The following is a 19,691-nucleotide window of genomic DNA, read 5'->3' on the forward strand; positions in this document are numbered from 1 at the left end:
CTGTGCTTTAGTTTTTTCATCCAAAAAATATTGGGAGGATTAAATAAATGAGTAGTTCTTAGAGAAATAGTACATGATCATCTCAATAGATGCAGAAGGAAGTATTTGACATAATTCAACATCCATTCATGATAAAAACTCAACAAACTAGAACTAGAAGGAAACTTTCTTACCTGATAAAAGGCATCTACAAAAACACCTACAGCTAACCTCATACTTAATGGTGAAAAAACTGAATGTTTTTCTTCTAAGATCAGGAACAAGGCAAAGATGTTTGCTCTCGCAACTCCTATTCAATATTGTGTTGGTGGTCCTCGATAAGGAAATAAGGCGATAAAAAGAAATGAAAGGCATTTAGATTGGAAAAGAAGAAATAAAGTGCTCAGAGCAGTGCCTGGCATGTAGCAAATGCCTATTAACTATAACACACATTTCTAGGCATAGGCCTTGAACTCAGGATAGAGAGGGAGGATGCACCTACAGAGATCATGACAATTTAAAATGAATGGCTTCCACTACTCTTAGAATAAAATCTAAGGTTTTTAATATAATCTGTTTTTGAGAGGTTCCCTCCCACCGGTTTCAGTGATTCACTAGGAGGGCTCCTGGATTCAGCATATAGTCATATTCATGGCCCTGATTTATTATACCAAAAGAATACAAAGCAAAATCAGCAAAGAAAAAAGGGGCTTGGGGTGAAGTCTGTAGGAAACGAGGAGCAAGCTTCCAAGGGTCCTCTTCCAATGGGTTCACACAAAATGAGCTTAATTCCTCCAACAATGGGTTGTGACAACACAAGTGAAATGTTATCAACCAGAGAAGCTCATTGGATACTCATTGTCCAGGGTTTGGATTGGGGGCTCATCATATAGGCACCTCCAGCATGACACGTACCCAAATTCCAGACTCCCAGAAAGAATAGTGAGTATTCAGCATAAATCACATTTTTATATCACAGTTTAAGCATGATGAGCCACTCTTTTAACAGATAATGGTAGTGGGGACCTTCCTGAAATTCAAGTTCTCTGATGCTATCCAAGGGCCAATCTGGTGAGCAGCCTTTTCTAAGAGCAGTCAGGCTTTGCTGCGTTAACTCTTTCTTACCCACAGCCTATCAGGTTCTTTATAGCCTGGCCCCTACTTACATTTTTCATCATCTCTTGTCCTGCTCTCCCTCCTTTCTCACCACATCCAGCCACAGTGCTCTCCTTTCTGTATTTTCTTTCTTTTTTTCTTTTTTTCTTTTTGCGTTACATCAGCCTCTCACTGTTGTGGCCTCTCCCGTTGTGGAGCACAGGCTCCGGACGCGCAGGCTCAGCGGCCATGGCTCACGGGCCTAGCCGCTCCGCGGCATGTGGGATCTTCCCAAACCGGGGCATGAACCCACGTCCCCTGCATCGGCAGGCGGACTCTCAACCACTGTGCCACCAGGGAAGCCCCTCCTCTCTGTATTTTCAAATCCTTCCCCCAATTCATCCCCGCCACAGGGCCTTTGCATGGGCTGTTCCTGGGATACTCATCCCATGCCCAATTCCTCCTCATTCTCAGATCTCAGTTTAAATGCCCTCCCTCCAGCAAGGCCTCCCTCTGCTGCCCCATATGAAGCTGGTCCTCCCCCACCCACTATTATTCACTCTTATAGCAGTCCTATTATTTAATACTCACCCAGTTTGTCTCTATGCACAGGTAATTCTCATTATCTGAATCTATGAGGTTCTTGAGATCCAATAGCAAGGTTCAGATGCAAATCTTTTTGGTTCCTGATTTTCAGAGAGAATAGAAATGGTATGGGTTGTGTGAGTTTTTTTCAAAAAATTATCCAGATCCAGTAGTTACTGAATTCAGATAATAGGCTTCTGGATAATGAGGGATACGTGTATTTATTTGCTGAACTTGCCTTTCTCTCTGCCCCCCCATTCACACTGAAGTTTATGAGCTCCATCAGGACAGGGACTGCATCCCTGTTATTGTTTATTGTCATTTTCTTTTTCTTCCATGCATTGTAGCACCATGCCTGGCATGATAGGCATCCAATAATAATTTGTGGAATGAATGAATAAATGAATGAATGAATTATTCTGGTGACTCCATGAGGCTATGAAACACGGTGGGAAGGGCAGCTCCCTCAAACTCAGAGACAGCACTGAGGAAAAAATCCATAGTTTAAGGCAGAGCTTGCCCAGGGCTCCCAATTTTTAGTGTAACCCAGTGTTCCTCAATCTTCTTTTCATTATTGTCCCCTAAGGAGCCTTTTTATTTTTTTATTTAATTAAAAAAAATTTTTTTAAATAAATTTATTTATTTATTTTTGGCTGTGTTGGGTCTTTGTTGCTGCACGCGGGCTTTCTCTGGTTGCAGAGAACAGGGGCTATTCTTCATTGTAGTGTGTGGGCTTCTCATTGCGGTGGCTTCTCTTGTTGCGGAGCACTGGCTCTAGGCGCAGGGGTGTCAGTAGTTGTGGTGTGTGGGCTCAGTAGTTGTGGCTCGCGGGCTCTAGAGTACAGGCTCAGTAGTTGTGCTGTACGGACTTAGTTGCTCTGCGGCATGTGGGATCTTCCCAGACCAGGGCTCGAACCCGTGCCCCCTGCCTTGGCAGGAGGATTCTCAACCACTGTGCCACCAGGGAAGCCCTAAGGAGCCTTTTTAGACATTCTTTTCCCAACTGCTCTGCCTCGTGGAATACAGTTCATATACCATATAACTGTTTACATCTTGTATGTATATCTGTACTTTATATATTAAAGAGTCAGATTATTTTTGCTTCTCAAGAACCAAATTGTGCCCTCTAGGGAAAGTGTGATGTAACCCAAGAGAAAGCCTTGTCCTTATAGGAGCTCATGACCTGCTCCACTTCCTGTTGCTACCATTCATGTCCAGCAGGGGGCGCAACCTCTAGCTCTCCCCGGGACTCCGGTCTCCCAGCAGCCCTCTTGGTTCTGCTTATTTTTTTCCAGCCATCATTGAAAAGAAGACCAACGACCTGCTGCTGTTAGAATCCTACAAGCGGATCATGGAAATGGAAGTGGCGGAGACGGACGTCCCGCCACCCTTCATCAACCCCTTCTGGGGCGGCTCTGCCCTCCTCAAGCCTGCAGAACCCATCAAGGTCATCCCCCCAGTGCTCGGGGCTGACCCCTCTAGCGACAGGTTGGATGAAGGTGAGTTCTTTCTTCCCGGACTTCTCTTTCTACTGCGCAATGACTCAGCCACAGATTCTGAAGTTTAGTTATCCTGGGTACTTTTTAAAAATTGCAACAAATTTGTGACCATTTCATGAACCTTAAAATGAGCAAAATTTCCAGGTTGTCAAGTTATGGGCACAGGAGATTCCCTGATCCCGGCTCCCACCCTCACCCTATGCTCTTGAGAGTCGCTCCTCCATCTGTGACCTCCTTTCCGCATCCCCATCCACATCCCCCAGCCCCGTGGTTGAAGCGCCCGAGACGGTTCACGCCAGAGCTGAACTGTGGCCCTGCGGGCGCCTGCGCATTGATCCTTGCTTTTGGAGGCCGAAGCTCATGATACTCCCCCTCGTAGGGGTCTGCCCTTCTCTCCGAAGGTGGGGATATAATCGGCCCCACATGGGTTTTGGAGGGCAGTTTGGCAACACGTTCGGGAAGCCTGAGAAATGGTTATGTTACTGAGCCAGGTTCGGTTTTTGCGATACGCAGCAAGCCAAACGCTGAGACGTGGAGGGTTGCAGCTGAGAGGGGGGTTATTCACAAGACAGCGAAGCGAGGAGATGAGATGGGAGAACAAACCTCCAAAATCCGCCTCCCCGAAAGCAAGGGGCTCAGGTATTTATGGGATAAAGAATAAAGAAGCACAAGGAGGAGCTGGTTAGTGATCTTGAAGAGACAGCTGGCAGTGTAAGTCTTACCAAGAGGAAGAAATCTCTTCCCAAAGAGGAACCAGATAGTGACCCTGAAGAGTCAGGAAACAAGAGGGTCCCCAAGAAAAAGAGGAAATTCTCTTCCAAGGAGGAGCCTGTCAGCAGTGGACCTGAAGAGGCTGCTGCCAGCAAGAGCAGCAGCTCCAAGAAAAAGAAAAAACTCCGAAAGCTATCCCAAGAAAATTAGAATGGACATTTCCCTAGTAGGGCATAACTTACAGATATTTCCCAATCCATCCCCTATAGCTCAATAAAAATAAAAAATTCACGAGTAAAAAAAAAAAAAAAGAATAAAGAAGCAGGGTGGTCCGAGGCGTGGGGAGTATGAGGAAAGGCAATTGGAAAACGGTGCGGTAATCGGGGTTCTGTGCCGGTGTAACTAAGCTGTGGGCCTCTGCACGTTCAAGAGGTCATCCAGTGACACTCGCACGTGCCCAGTTAAAGGATTGGTGGTTCCTTCCAGTGTTAACCAGCTCACCTGGAACTAGACATAGCTGAATCCAAGCTCCTGGAAAACAACTCATGCAAACACATTGTTTAGGCTACATACTGCTTGGAAGACAAGCAAGTCTTTTGTAGCAATAATTAAAACGACCTTGCTTAGTGAAGGCAGGTTACAGGTGAAATGGGGTTGACTAATGATTACCCACGGTTTCAGATACACACGTTGAGTCTGTAATCTCGCTTGTGGGGATTGGTCCTTCAAAGAAAAACATTCAAGGGTTAAAGATGGAAGTAGGAGGGTGATTGAACTGGAAGTGACTGAAATGCTCACCCGTTAGAGATTGGTTAAATAAGTTATAGTTCACCCATGCATGCTACAGAATACTATGCAGCCACTAGAAAGAATACAGTGGGCCGACATGAACTGACATGTATATATGGCATCTAGTGGCCAGGGATGCTGCTAAAAATCGTGCAGTGTACAGGACAGCCCTTCACAATCTGATTTATAATAAAGGGAGGGGGAGAGAGAGAGAAGGAAGGCGGAGGAGGAAGGGAAGGAGGAAGTTATCTTGATGATACATATAAAAACAAAGAGGATGTATACTGCTGACTTACAGTGGGTATTTCTGGGTGGTGGTTTGCAGAGAACTTTGCATTTCTAAGTTAATTCTGTATTGCTTAGAATTTTCTTTTAAAATGACCTTGCATGACTTGAGTAATCAGAGGAAAAAATTTGGTATTTTTAAAAGCTGCCCCCCTTCTGTGAGCAATGTTTCAAGTGTGCCAAGGATGGAGGGAGGGGACGGCCAACAGGCGCTTGTGCACAGGTGCACAGGCATACACACCTCCTGTTTGATTTATTTAAGGCACCTGAGACTTAGCAGGAGTGAAAACTGGGCCTGATGTCAGCCACCTTAGCACAGCTTCCCTTGGCCCTTTGAGTTCTTAAAGGAGGAGGGTGGCAGGGCACAGCTGTTGAGAACACTGTCCTCACAAGGTCAGGAATGTACAGATGATGTCTTCATTTCTGTTCAAGGGAATGCTGATAAACATTAGGTCCTCTTAGCCCACTAGCCTCTATGGCTTGTATGTGTGAATTAGAAGAGGCAACCCCCTCTGGGCAGATTAATTAGGAAAAGGAGCCCCTGATGGGTAGACATGGCTTGGCAATCAAGTGGGGGGCTGGATTTCAGCCCTGAAGAAACGGGTGTCTTTGTGCAATCTACATCCTGAGCAACTGCACATGGTGACCCTAACTCCTTGATACTAAACCAAACTCATCTTTACATCCTCATCTTGGAGAAGAAAAACAGTTATTGTCTGGCCATCCCTGAGCAGTACATCTCTGCCTGTCCTCCCTCTCCCTAGACTTTGAGAATTTTTACACTCCAACCCCCAGCACTATGGAGGGACACCAAACCAGGCTTGGACATCCTTGAACAGGGCAGAGAGGCACTGTCCCTGGGAAGGAAGCCCACCCCCTGCTGTGCTGGGTTTGATTTCCAAACTCCTCACACGAGTCCCATCTTTGGCACAGTGGACCAACCCCTGGACCACAGCAGGCTTCGGCAAATGGTGCTCAGCCACTACACCGCAAGAGAGTCTAGAAACAGGGATTTACACATGGACAGCGTGCCTGAAAAGGGGGACGATCTGAGGCCCAAGAAGAAGTTAACGGTCTGAAGTGGACATGGCCATGCTTGTACCACAACCAGAGAGAGTAAATGTTTTGTTCCGTAACCCCGGTGCCTCTTCCCATTCATTACTAAGAGACTGGGGTGCTGGAGCCACCCCAGGGCGGGGTAGAGGAGCAGGAGGGTCGAGTTCCAAAGCCAGCAAGGGGGCAAGAGTGGTGTGAGGTCACCACGGCTGGGAGCCAAAAGACTGAGTTCACGTCCTAGAACCACATGGGATGCGGCAGACGCTCACAGGTGGGGACCAGGAGCCTTGGAGGCTGTGTGTGTGTGTGTGTGTGTGTGTGTGGTGTGGATGAGTGTGTCACTGTGGAGCTGTGTCCAGGGTGTCTTGCCCAGAAACACAAACTCCACTCGAGCGCTCTGAGCTGGGGCCTCTCCCGGGCCTGGCCGTGTCTCTGTAGGAGCCCCAGGTCACAGGTTCCGGACGTGGGGGATATGGGTTGTTGTAGGGTTTGGATCATGATGGGTCATCGTGGTGTGGGGGGCCCATGAGTCCCTGCCTTCCCAGCTTGCTGTTGGCTTTGAAAGGGACCCCCCTTCCCAGCAGGTGATGTCATTGGAGCTGACCCTGAGCTCCTCCTCTGGGGGCTCTGGTGTTGTTCTTGAACCTTCAAGACTCGCTCCAGTTCTGGCTCCTTCAATCACCTGGACCCTTCATACCCCCTGGTCGACCCCAGCTGCCACTCCCACCCCCAATTTCAGCCCTTTGTTTCCATCACATCATTCGCTTTGGCTGTGTCCTGGGTTCTTGGGGTTCTCTTGAAAACTTAGAGTGCCCGGCATCCACTCCCCTTTCTTCCTAAAAGGCATTTGGATTTTCCTTCGGGGAACGGCCCCTCCCACCCTCAGGCCATGTGGTTTGGAAGCGGCTGGTTTCAACCCCAACACAAGGGTTAATCATGTGACCAAGTCTGCCAGTCAGAGCACTACACCTGTTTCGGGGTTGGTTCAGGTATCCCATAGCCCTGTTCTGGGATTTGTGTGGAGCTGGGAGAGAGGGAGGTGCCCTCTTTCCACTAGGATTGCTGTGGGGATAGGCAAGAGCTAAGAACTGCTGGTGACCATTCTGTCACTACTGAGAGCAGAGCAACATGAAAGAAAGCAGAGCAGTGCAGAGGCCTCCTCAGGTTCTGTTGGTGCTGTTTGAGCTCCTGGATGCAGCTATGCCTGAAGCCCTCGGGCTTCTCAGTTATGTGAACTCATTTGTCTCCTAAGTTGGGATTCTTGCAGCCAAAACAGACCTCAGTGTTTCAACAATGATTTTGGTCACTCAAAATCAAGTCAACTCACACCTAGGCCTAGTTCCTAGACCCCAGGCAGGGTCAGAAGTCATTATCTATGTATATCTGTGTCCCTCCCCCAATTTGCCAGGAGGCAAATACAGACAACTTCTACTTTATCTGAAATTAGAAATTAACCTCTTACAATTAATGGATGTGATTTTTTGGCCAAATGAACCATATTTTTAGTGTGCATGTGAGGCCTCTTCTTCTTAACTTATCCTGGGGCCTAAACACATCTATGGGAGAAGCATTCCAGTGGCATCCTAAAGGAAAGTACGAGGGAAGCTAGGCTCTACCAGTGCTCGAACTCTTTGAAAGAAAGGTTTGTGGTCCTCTGGTTAGCATTCCAGTAAAATGTGGACTTTCATAGAAATAGTCCTGAGTGGCTGTGAAGGTCTATTTTTTTTTTTTCCTGGCCACGCTGTGTGGCCTGAGGGATCTTAGTTCCCCGACCAGGGATGGAACCCATGGCCCTGCAGTGGAAGCGTGGAGCCTTAACCACTGGACCACCAGGGAAGTCCCTGAAGGTCTATCTTACAGAGTCACTAAGATTCAATAATAATGACAGCAGGGCCATCACTAGCTCATACACCACCTTCATGGGAACTAGCAAAGGGTCTTCCATACTCAAGGACACACCATAAACACAACCTCCTGTTTATTTGAACATGGCCTCTGGATGGATTTCCATCTGCCGGCTATGTGGCCACGTGGTATCTCTAAGGCACCCAGGCTGCGGAGAAGATGGAGGTAGATAAATGAGACGGCCACACAGCCAACAGGCCAGGGGCAGGGGTGGTGGCATTACTGGGCGAAGTGAGAAGAGGGCAGGGACGCCCCCCATCCACCCACCCAAAGGCAATCCCCTCCCTTAGTCCTTCTCTTCTCCGTGGGTGATGATGTGCACCAGGTTCTTATAGTCCAAGTTGCCAGTCACGTCAGGGGGGAAGGCGGCAAACATCTGTTCGACCTGCAACAAACCAACAAGACATGCTGAGGCCATGGGGAGGGGCAGTGGAGGTGGGAGGGCTGTGTGCAGGGCGGCCCGAGTGGAGAGGCAGCTGGGGGCCTGGAGGACATGTGTTGCGGTGGACATCTCCCTCCGTGCCCTCCTGCTTCCTTGCCCTTTGTAGCTCTTCCACAGGTGCCAACCCCAAGGGCCATCCTGCAGGGATGTTCCCAGGAACCAACCTGCGACGGGGAGAGAAGGGACCACAAACTCAAGTGTGCAAAGGGGCAGGCAGGTTATGTAGGGGAGCAAGGTGGGCCTGGTGGGGACTGTGGCTAAATGGAGACTAGTCCATCTACAGAGGTCGCAACTGCTCAGGGCCAGCCAATGTGTCCACATGGGCAAGGAGGTCAGACTCTTTGAGGAATTTGTTTCTTTGAGGGAAACTAGAAATTAAATTTTTTTAAATGTGCAATTTCTACATTTAAAAAAGTATTGGCTAGTTATTTTTTTTAATTTGGGGTTAATAATAGATAACATTTATATTGCCCTTATCACATATCAGCACTTTATACATGTGAACTCATTTAATCCTCACAGTGTACTATGAAGTAGATTCTATTATTGTCCCCACTTTACAGATGAGGAAATTGAGGCACAGTGAGGTTAAGGAGCTTGTCCAAAGTCCCAAAGCCTGGTGAGAGTTGAAAGGCAGGCTCTTTCAACTGCTTGAGTTTTGAGGGGGAAATCCAAATAAAATTTTTAGTAAAATGTGAAACTTGATGGAATCAGGCCAGAGAGGCTATAAGGGACTATTTTAAATACACTCATTAAGGTTCATTAGTAACGTTGACAAGGCAGTTGCTTGTTTATACAGGGCCTTTGGTGAATTAGGAATAGTGCCCCTTCTTCCAGGCACATTACTGCCACCTGCCAGAACAAGTCATATATTCTGATTTCTAAAAAATTGTAACAAGACCCTTTACTGCCATCTGCTGGAAAACTATTGCAACAAATAAATACTCTGCAGTATATATTATTAAGGGCATCCAGGAGGATTGTGCAGTGTACAACCTATACAACTGTATGCGGTGACCCTTCATGCCACCTTCACTTCATCAGGAAACTGATGCTCTCACCAGGTATCCATGCATTATGAGGAAGACAGAACCTGGAGTCAGACAGACCTAGGTTTGAATCCAGGCCCTGGCATTTCTCATTAGTGTTGTCCTTTTAGTCAAAGCAAAGTGACTTTGCTTCCCTAAGCCTCAGTTTCCCCATCTGTAAAATGACCATAATACTAGTCCCTACCTCACAGGGTGATTGACAGAGTGAAATGAGATAAGGGCTTAGTAAACAAGAGCAGATTCTCTCTCAGTGTGGGGTCAGGGGTGTTTTATATAAGAGAGTCTGGAGAGGGAGTCCCCAGAAGGGTGAGGCCAGGAGCTGGGGTGCAGAGAGTGTCCGAAGGGCCCTGTTACCTCCTCCTTGGAAAACCTCTCCGCCTGCGTAGTCAGCATCTCCTGTATGCTGCAGAGAGAGAAAAGCAGATATTGCAGCCGGCTGTGTGGAGAGGGCTAGGGGGAGAAGCAAGGAACCCCAGGTCTTCCCCCATGGATCCCACTCACTAATCAGCCCTGAGCACCCCTTTGCCTTCAGGGTCAAACACTTTGAACGCGTTGAGAATGGTCTCCTCGGGGTCTGCCCCTGAAACAGAAAACAGGGTTAAAATGTGCCATGGGTGGCTGGGAACCTCTGGTAAGGAGGAAAGGTCCTGTTGCCTCCTGAGCACTGAGCCTTGGCGTTTTGAAAGAGTGGGCTGAGAATCCAGTTCTTTCTTTCTTTCTTTTTGGCTGCATTGGGTCTTTGTTGCCGTGCGCGCGCTTTCTCTAGCTGTGTCGAGCAGGGGCTACTCTTTGTTGCGGTGCACAGGCTTCTCATTGTGGTGGCTTCTATTGTTGCAGAGCACGGGCTCAGTAGTTGTGGCTTGCGGGCTCTAGAGTGCAGGCTCAGCAGTTGTGACACATGGGCTTAGTTGCTCCACAGCATGTTGGATCTTCCCGGACCAGGGATCGAACCTGTGTCCCCTGCATTGGCAGGCGGGTTCTTAACCACTGCGCCACCAGGAAAGTCCTGAGAATCCAGTTATTTCTGAGGAAACCCAAGCTCAAGCATGGATCTAGACTTAGAAAGACTCGGATTCAAATCCTGACTCCAGCATTTGGTAGCTGTGTGGCTGCAGGCAAGAGACTTTCCGTCTCTGAGCTTCAGTTCCCCATCTGTAGACTGGGATAAGAATAGAAACTACCTCCTAGATGCTATTAAATAAGGTGATGCATATAATGTGTTTAAAGTGCTTAGCATGAGGTCTGGATCAGGGTAAGCCTTGGAGCACTGTTAACTGCTGTTTTTATTGTTTTTTTCTTCCCCCTGACATTACTCTGCCTTCATGTGCCAACCCCAACATGTTCTCCCAGTGCTCTAATTGATGCCTAAAGATGAAGACACATAAAGACAGACGGACATACACAGATGCACAGAGACACATATACACAGATATACATACATAGATGCACAGATATACACGTGAACTTACCCTTAAGTTTCTCCCCAAACATCTGTAGGAACACAGTAAAGTTAATTGGACCTGGAGCCTCCTTGAGCATTTCATCAATTTCCTCATTTTTCACATTCACACGCCCTAGGGCAGGAGACACACACTTAGCAACTCCAAGCTGGGACAGAAACAGCTGTCATGACACTGGCATTTGCCCTTGTAATCCTACTTCAAGGAATCTAGTCTAGAAATAATCAGAGACGGAGTGGATGGGGCCAAATATTCACGTGAGAAGATGTTCTCAAAAGTGTTATTTATAAAAGTCAGACAACTGGAAACAACCCAAAGAGGGTTTAGTTACTTTTTAAAATAGTGCCTTCAGAACCTGGAACTTATACAGATGTTTTAATATTTTACTCAATGGGAAATGCTCGTATTATAAATTAGCCATTGTTACTTGGAGGTGGGAGAGACATCAGAATTACCTGAGGGAACTTTTTCAAATTATACCTGCTATAACCCATACAGCCTTGGAGATTCTGATGTACCTGCTCTAGCCACTGCCACAGGCCATATAGTACCTTTGTGTAAGTTAGAAAAAGCCGCCCCTTCTTAAGATAGTTTATGTTTTAAATGTAAAAGTCTACAGTGGTACAAATATGAATAGTAGTCTGTATAATTGCTCACTACACAACCTGCACAGCTGTTCATGGCCCTGAGTTCTGGGGTTAGGAGTCAAGGAGCGGTTAGAGGTGGCAGGTTGAACACTTAGAAACAGCTCCACGTACTCATCCTCATCCTACTGAGATGTTAAATTTTAAAAGCTGAATCCAAAATAGAATGATTCCAGCTATTAAACACACACGTGTGCACATGCGCACGTGCGTGCACGCACACACACACACACACAGACACACACGAGATGCCTAGAAAAAAACTTAGAGGCTGAGATGTTAACAGTGGAATGTGGCCTAATGGCCAACGTTATTTCCTCTTTATACTTTTCTGAGTTTTCCAAGTTTTCTATTGTAAACGGCCATTGCATTCAAATCCACACAAAAATTAATTTGAAAGAAAAATAAAACACATGTGAAGACACTCAAAGACTAAAACACTTCTTTCCTATCCTCTGAAATTTGCCTTAAAGACCAATATTGGTTGAGCTGTTTCTTTGGAAAATGACAAGCTCTTGACCTTTTTGATGGCCCCACCTCCTGCCCCTCACGGGAGTGGGATAAGGAGACCCTCCTGCAGGCGTTGGTGGGGCGACGTACCAAGAGCAGCAAAGGTGTCCCTCAGATCGTTCTTGTCTATGAAGCCATCCCTGTTCTGGTCCATGATGGTGAAGGCCTGTGAAAGGGAGGCGGTTGTCTGGTCAGCCCAAGAGAAATTGGGGGGAGGAACCCTAGAGGTTATGCCAAGGGCTGGGGGTAGTGGGACTCTGGGGTTTTCAAGGCACATCAAAGGACATTAGATCAAGAATCAAAGATCTGAAAGAGTCTAGCAGTTCCTCAAAATGTTAGGCCTAGAGTTACTGTAGGACCCAGCAATTCTACTCTTCGGTGTGTTCCTAAGAGAAATGAGAACACACGTCCACACAGACACCTGTAGGTGAATGTCCACAGCAGCACTATTCACAACAACCCACATGTCCATCAACTGATGAGTGAATAAACAAAATGTGGTCTCTCCCCATGATGGAATATCATTCAGCAATAAAAAGAAGGAAATTCTGACACATGCTACAACATGGATGAACCTTGAAACATGATGCTGAAAGAAGCCAGACACAAAAGGCCACATAGTATATGACTCCATTTCTATGAAGCTTCCAGAACAGGCAAATCCATAGAGACAGAAAATAGATCGGTGGTTGTCAGGGACTGGGGGGGGCAGGAGAAATGGGAAGTGACTGCTAATTGGTATGAGGTTTCTTTTGGGGGCGATGAAAATGTTCTAAAATTAGACAGTGATGATAGTTGCAAAATTCTGTGACTATATTAAATAACCACTGAATTGTACAGTTTAAAAAGGTGACTACATGGTAACATGAATTATATCTTTATAAAGCTGTTACTGAAAAAAAAAGCTAAGTTAAAAACTGGAGTCTGTCCCCGCCAGCTCGCAAGCCCGCATTATCTGTAAAACAGCCAGTAATCTTTCCCAGCTGGCTTCAGAGAGACTCTAAGAGCTTTGAGAACGCCCAGGTAATTTACAAATGATGTATTATATCTTTGTTTTTTAGTTCTTTTAGCAACTGGTTCCTGAAAGTATTTGCATCCCCAGGTCATACCCCCAGCAGCTGATCTCATTCCAGAGGTCAGGACAGAGTGAGGGAGAAGGGAGGGTGTAGTCTTCTCCATGGAAGGGGCCTATTTCAAGTTCAGATATGATATTTCATCCCAGGAATTCCTCTTTCCCTGGCAGCTTATGGGCCACGGCGTTCCTGTGATCTGAATGTTGGTGGGGACAGCACGAGCCAGTCTTCATGTCCCATTGGAAGCCCCAAACAGCTTCCCCTTTTATATAAAACAGTGTCCTCTCCAGCATAGCTTTAACGTATTTTCCTCTGAAAGGCCAGGTGAGAATGTGGATGACTCAGTGTGAGCCATCAGGACTGCTGGAAAATTAATTCAGTTTATCCTTCTGAGTCTGCGGCAGTGGCTTTTAATTTTGCCTAATTGGTACTTAGGTTTGCTTACTAAGGCACATGCCAATAGACTGTGATAGGGTTTCACACCCGGCTAGCATTCAACAACTGAGGACTGTAAAAATTAAAATCTAAGATAGTCTCAGACATCTCTCAGACGGACAAAGATAATTTTTGAGACGTTAACGCCCTATGTTGGTGGAGATGTGGCGGGAAAGGCACTTTCTCCCCTTGGTGCTGATGGGAGTCAGAATGATCACAGCATTTCTGGAGGGCAACTTGGACCAGTGGTTATACTTGGTTTTAGTTCCTTTTTTAAAAAGTTCCTTCGATCCAGCTGTTCTGCTTTTAGGAATTTACCCCAAGGAAATAACCAGAGATACAAGCAAAGATGTGTTATTTATAATAGTACAACATTCTGTATATAACATCCTGAATTGCTCAAAGAAAAACAGCAGGTACTGATTAGTGTGCTTTGTTTAACAAACGGGTGCATATTTTGGGTTGGCCCAAACGTTTGGGTTTTTCCATAAGGTCTTATGGAAGAAAACGAAAGAACCTTTTGGCCAACCCAATGTATGACAAAAATCACTGGGAGGGTGAATACCAAAATGTTAACTGATTATCTCTGGGTAGTAGAATTGTGGGTCAGGTCTTTTTTTTTTTTTTTTTTTTTTTTTTTTTTTTTTTTTGCGGTACGCGGGCCTCTCACTGTTGTGGCCTCTCCTCTTGCGGAGCACAGGCTCCGGACGCGCATGCTTAGCAGCCATGGCTCACGGACCTAGCCGCTCCGCGGCATGTGGGATCTTCCCGGACCGGGGCACGAACCCGTGTCCCCTGCATCGGCAGGCGGACTCTCAACCACTGCGCCACCAGGGAAGCCCAGTCAGATCATTTTTATTCTTTGTGCATTTCTGAAATTCTTTCCTTCATTTTCAACAAGACATATGCTTTACGTTGATGAGCAGCAAAAGTTAATTTCTTTAAGTCATTCACACACACATTCAGACCGAATTTGGGGTTTTGGGGGAAGATAAAGACAACCTAACTGAGAGGTCCTTGCAGGGAATATGAAACGAGGGAAAGGCTCTTTCTAGCCTGTGGGAATCTCCACCCAGGTGAATGATTCCACAGCTGCACCCACCTCCTTAAATTCCTGGATCTGGCTCTGTTCAAACATGGAGAACACGTTGGAATTGGCGCCCTCTGCTCTCTTCTTGGCTTTCTTAGGTGCCTAGGGGGTAAAAAAGCATCGATTAAAAAAAGTCAGAGGCTGGGAATTAGAAGACTAGGTCAGGTGTCATCTCTGGGTGAGCCTCAGCTGCTTATCTGTGAAATGAGGGTATGGTGCCCACACTCATCTCAAAATGGCGATGCTGGAAAGATAAAAGGACATGGAATAAGGTTTCTCAAAAGCACCCCAGTTCTGGTGGATGGTAAAAGACTGTGGATCTTGCAGCAGCTCCTTTGCAAACTAGGGGAGGTAGAGGTCTGTCTCCGGGGATGGAGGCCAGGCTTTCGGATCAGCCCCAGCAGGACCCAGCTGCTTTTGTTTCGATGCATTTCACAAAAAGTTCAGTAATGCACAGAAGGAGAATTGATTGGAGGCGAAAAAAAGTCAGGCTCACTAAACCATGAGGAATGCGAGATGAAATGACACATTTTCAGGGTGTTAAAACCCAACTGCTCTGTCCCCCTCAATTTTCTCTTGATCCAAATGGCAGCAAAATCTCCTCTCTAAATGTTCTGTCCTTGCACCGTGCAAACAGAGCAGAGAAGAGCGAGTTAACATTTCCCCACCCGCTTCTGACTTGAGTTACAGCAAACGCTTGAACACTGCATATGTTATTGCATTTAATCCTCATAACTGCTCTGTCAAGTGGATGCTATTATTACCATCGCCATTTTACGGGGAGGCAACCGAAGCTCAGAGAGGTTGGGTCATGTACCCAAGGTCACACAGTCACAGAAAGGCAGAGCTGGTATTGAACTTGGGCAGACTGACTCCAGAGTCTGTGCCCCTAACCACAGTCCTACACTGACCCTGATTTGGGGGCTTCCTGCTTTGGGAGGGGGACACCTAACCAAAAACATAGGGAGAAATGTTTTAAATTTGCAAGTTCAAAAGGTGAAAACAAAAAAGATTTTTTTCCCCAAACGCCTGAACAAGAGAAAAGAATTACAATTTGATCCTTAAAAGTGTTCAATCCCATTTTGCAAGCCCTGGGCGTTATTGATTCCTCGAGAGGTCAGTAGACAAGCCATAAAAAGGCCAACTCTCTTATTTTGTTTTTGTGAGTCCCCGGGAGCTGCTGTTATTTGTGGCTTATCGGGGCATTGATTGGGGTTCCTCTGTGTGCACACAGCTAGTAGTGCTTTTTCCACTAGGGTCTGGGGCCCCAGAAAGCTGCCTTTCTCCCCCTCCCCTTTCGTCCTTTGCTTGTAGGTGGTGTCCTCACCTCACCGCCCAGCATTACTTACCTCCGGGGGGCCCTCAATACTCACCATGGTGGAAAGGACACAGCACTGCTCCCCCAGAAGAATCCCACAGGCTACCCAGCTCTCCTCAGCCCAGGAACAATAAATACTTCCTCCCCAAGTTTAAAAATAACCCCATGACCACTTTTGGCAGTAATAGGTGAGGCGGACACCACCTAAGGCCCCCCCGCCCACCCCATGCCGTTCTTCTGAAGTAAGGGCAGCTCACTCGCCACGCAGTGACACGTGAGACCCAAAAAGGCATTCAAGGTTAAAGAGACTGGCGGCTGATGCATGGGGAGAGATGTGGCTCACTTTCTGCAGCGCTTGGGTGGTCAGCACTTGTGCTTGTCTGTTTCGAGAAGGAAAATGGCAGGGAGGGAGACTGTTAAAATTCTCTAACATTATCAGGCATGGGTCCCACCTCAGGGTCTTTGTACCTGCAGTCTCCTCTGCCTGGAATGCTTTTCTGTCAGACATCTGCAAGTCTCCCTTCCTCACCTCCTTCAGGTCTTTGCTCAAACGTCACCTCAGTGAGACCTCCCTACCACCCTATTTAAAATAGCCGTTTAGCCCTGCCCTGCAGAGACCTTTCTCTGCTTTGCTTTTCTCCCCAGCATTTACCGCTTTCTAACATACTGTGCAATTCACTTATTTTGTTCACCGTCAGTGGACAGCTCCGGAGGGTGGATCCTCTTTATTTTCCTCACTACTCTCTCCCTGGCTCCAACCTCGTGACTGGCAGGCACACAACAGCTGCTCAATGAGTATGTGTTAATTGACTGAAGAAATAACCGCTCTCGGGCTTCCCTGGTGGCACAGTGGTTAAGAACCTGCCTGCCAATGTGGGGACACAGGTTCGAGCCCTGGTCCAGGAAGATCCCACATGCCACGGAGCAGCTAAGCCCATGCGCCACAACTACTGAGCCTGTGCTCTAGAGCCTGTGAGCCACAACTACTGAGCCTGTGTGCCACAACTACTGAAGCCCGTGTGCCTAGAGCCCGTGCTCCGCAACAATAGAAGCCACCGCAATGAGAAGCCCGCACACTGCAACGAAAAGTAGCCCCCGCTCGCCACAATTAGAGAAAGCCCGCGTGCAGCAACGAAGACCCAACACAGCCAAAAATAAAGAGAGGGAGGGAGGGAGGAAGGAAGGAAGGAAGAAATAACAGCTCTCATGGAGTGCCTGTGTACACGTCTCATGTTCCAATTTAAATCACCCTGTGTGGTACAGACCACCTTGTTTTCAGTGTCCCCGTTTCACAGATGAGGAAACTGAGGCTGAGGGGCAAAATGAGCTGCCTGGAATCAGGCAGTGAAGTTGGGAGTGGATCTGAGGCTCATTTGCCTCCAGAGTCCAAGCTTTTAAAGGGCCTTGGGAAAGGCCGTTTGCTCTCAGAACACCAGGCGCTGTGGTTGTTAATCTCCCTCAGGATGGTTTTCCTCCTGTGACCTCACAGGCAGCCTTGGGATCCAAGGAGTGAGAAGTCAGGGCTTGGAATCAAGTCATGGCCTTGTTTAGTGGCCGTGGGTGACAGGCTCCAGAGTCCACGCCTCTAAGAAGCAGGACATTCTCTCAGCTGTCCTGTCCCTGGTGGTGTGGCCCCAGGGCCGATGGCTGGGCCAGCGGTCACCCACTCTGTGTAGCCTGCTTTGCGCCATGCACGGAGCTAGTGTGGGAGACTGCCGCCGAGTGACAAACTCCACACCCTCATGATGCTGTGTGCAACGGGTAGATGGATAAAAATAAACAAATGCACAACCCAGAGAATTTCAGGTAGTGACACATATTACAGAGAGATGAAATAGAGAGGTGGGTAGTGCCGGGCAGTAGTACCGAGCAGAGACTGGGGGAGAGTGCTTCTGGCCACAGGATGGCAAGAGCCTCAGAGGAAGATGGATTGGGAATCTTTGAGGAGCAGAAGGACCGTGTGATTGGAGCTGAGTGTGGGCCAGGGCACAAAGTGAGGCCAGCAAGGTGGGCAGGGCAGATCATGTGGTATGGCCTTGGGATTTCATTCCAGAAGCAAGGGGAGTAATAGGGAGTTCCCAGCAGGGAGACCCTTGGTCTAGCCAGCCCCCGGGCTGCCCATGCCAGGGACAATCTGATTCAGGGGCAAGAACCGCAGGCAGCACCCCGGAATGAGATCCTATCAACCAAATCAATCCACAAATATGTGCTCAGTTACTCTGATGTGCTGAAACCTTTGTGGACGTTGCTGGAGAAAACTGGAAGATCCTTGGCCCCCAGGAATGAACAAAGTAATTAATAAACAAGTCACACAGACTTTGCTTTCCTTGCCAAGGGCCTGAGTAGGGATTGTTAGAACATTTTCATTCAACCTTAGGCAGTTTGAGGCAATGGAGTGGAGTGATTGAGCCCTCAGGCTTGGAAGTCAGACAAAATTGCATTTGAACTGGTGGGCTCTGTGTGACCTTGGGCAAGTGACTCTACCTCTCTGAGCACATAAAGAAAACCTTCCTGATGAGATTTTCCAGAGGGTGAGTGGCGATGAGGCCCAGGCAGGTCCTCAGTAAATGGCAGTGATCACTTACTTCCTTTCTCAGGTGAAAAAAATTTTTCAATTTTGGGGGTGCAAACCCAAGAATCATTTATTGCCATGACCAAAAAAAAAAAAAAACGGTGGGAGAGTTTTTACCTCTCTAACATGGGTTAGAATTTCCCAGGAGCCTCTTCTAACAGAATCTTTAATAACAAAAAATGTGTTTTCCTGTATGGGCACAAGCACAGGTACACACACTTGAGTGGGCACACACACATACACACACACATGCCCACACGTCTGTGTGCGGACCAAAACACACCCATGCACTCGTGCACATACACAGAGGCACATATTACACACAGACTTATGCACACGTATACACACATGCACGTGCACACAGGTCAAAAAGAGCTTTTCTCTGACAACACCAGAATAAATGTTTCCCTAGCTAATAGGCACACCATGGATTTTTGTTAAAACGCTTGTGTGAGCAGTCAGTAGCTATAAATGGCCAAGCAAAAAGGTTGTTGCAGCCACAGCGGATGTGTAGAATGCATGGTGAGGGTGGAGGATCCCTGGTTCAGGGGTGAGGATGGGCTCAGGTCCTCCAGAGGTGGGTGGTGCCCCTGAAGGGCATCCGTATAGCTGGGCCCTCTGAGAACATATTTTATTCAACTGAGCCTTTGGGAGAAGGTGCTGGGGGGAGAGTTCTGGCTCCATAGCTAGAGGTGTGGGGTCTCAATCAGGGTAATAAGTCTCTCAGGGCCTCAGTTTCCTCATCTGGAAAATGGAGACCATAATAGTACACAAACCCCCATAAGGCTGTTGAGAGGATTAAGTGAGATTGCGTATGTCAGGGAAATTCTGGAAATATGGTGGCCTGAGTAGGGCATGGAGTCACATGGCTGCCAGGACTTGGGCCCACAGGCTGGGTTAGACCTTAGGTTCTGTTGTTGGAGACCCAAATACTCCCTCTGGTCAATGAGCTGGGCCAGCATTGGGGAGTCCCCCAGAGCCCTGGGACAAGGCCCTGGGAGTGGCAATCAGGGAAGACTTGGGGTTTGGGTCTGTGTAGACATTCAGGGGTACGATTCAGCATCAACCTCAACCTGCATCGGGGGAGGGAGCTTCGTGGGTGGTCTGAGGCCTCTCTATCCTCGAGGCTGGCTTGGCTAAGGCACCTTGCCTGGGAACACAGTCCCACAGGGCCTGAGAGCTTTCTACTGCTGG

At 47.6% G+C, this 19,691-nt stretch overlaps 2 protein-coding genes across 3 annotated transcripts in view; one reads left to right on the plus strand and one right to left on the minus strand.

The window, feature by feature from the left end:
- Positions 1–6,022, plus strand: part of CCDC63 (coiled-coil domain containing 63) — a gene marked incomplete at both ends in the record, with an annotated part of 34,035 nt that extends 28,013 nt beyond the window's left edge. Inside the window, 2 exons of the mRNA XM_081252903.1 lie at positions 2,955–3,158; positions 5,877–6,022. Coding sequence (XP_081109029.1) covers positions 2,955–3,158; positions 5,877–6,022 — 350 coding nt within the window. The remainder of the gene's footprint in view (positions 1–2,954; positions 3,159–5,876) is intronic.
- Positions 6,023–8,190: 2,168 nt separating this feature from the next.
- Positions 8,191–14,703, minus strand: MYL2 (myosin light chain 2; the record flags this gene model as incomplete). 2 transcript variants are annotated; one of them, XM_081252773.1, is made up of 6 exons in its annotated part: positions 14,620–14,703; positions 12,100–12,175; positions 10,865–10,969; positions 9,897–9,975; positions 9,750–9,798; positions 8,191–8,289 (listed from the first exon to the last, which is right to left on the minus strand). In XM_081252773.1, exons 1-6 carry the CDS (start codon positions 14,653–14,655, stop codon positions 8,191–8,193), a joined length of 444 nt encoding a protein of 147 aa, XP_081108899.1. In that variant the 5' UTR covers positions 14,656–14,703. The 2 variants fall into 2 exon arrangements, with proteins under 2 accessions (XP_081108899.1, XP_081108900.1); XM_081252774.1 differs by lacking the exon at positions 12,100–12,175 and having other exon boundaries at positions 10,865–11,003.
- Positions 14,704–19,691: the final 4,988 nt, after the last annotated feature.

The sequence above is a fragment of the Mesoplodon bidens genome, assembly GCF_964165515.1.
Source record: "Mesoplodon bidens genome assembly, chromosome: 13".
NCBI classification, from domain to species: Eukaryota; Metazoa; Chordata; class Mammalia; order Artiodactyla; family Ziphiidae; genus Mesoplodon; species Mesoplodon bidens.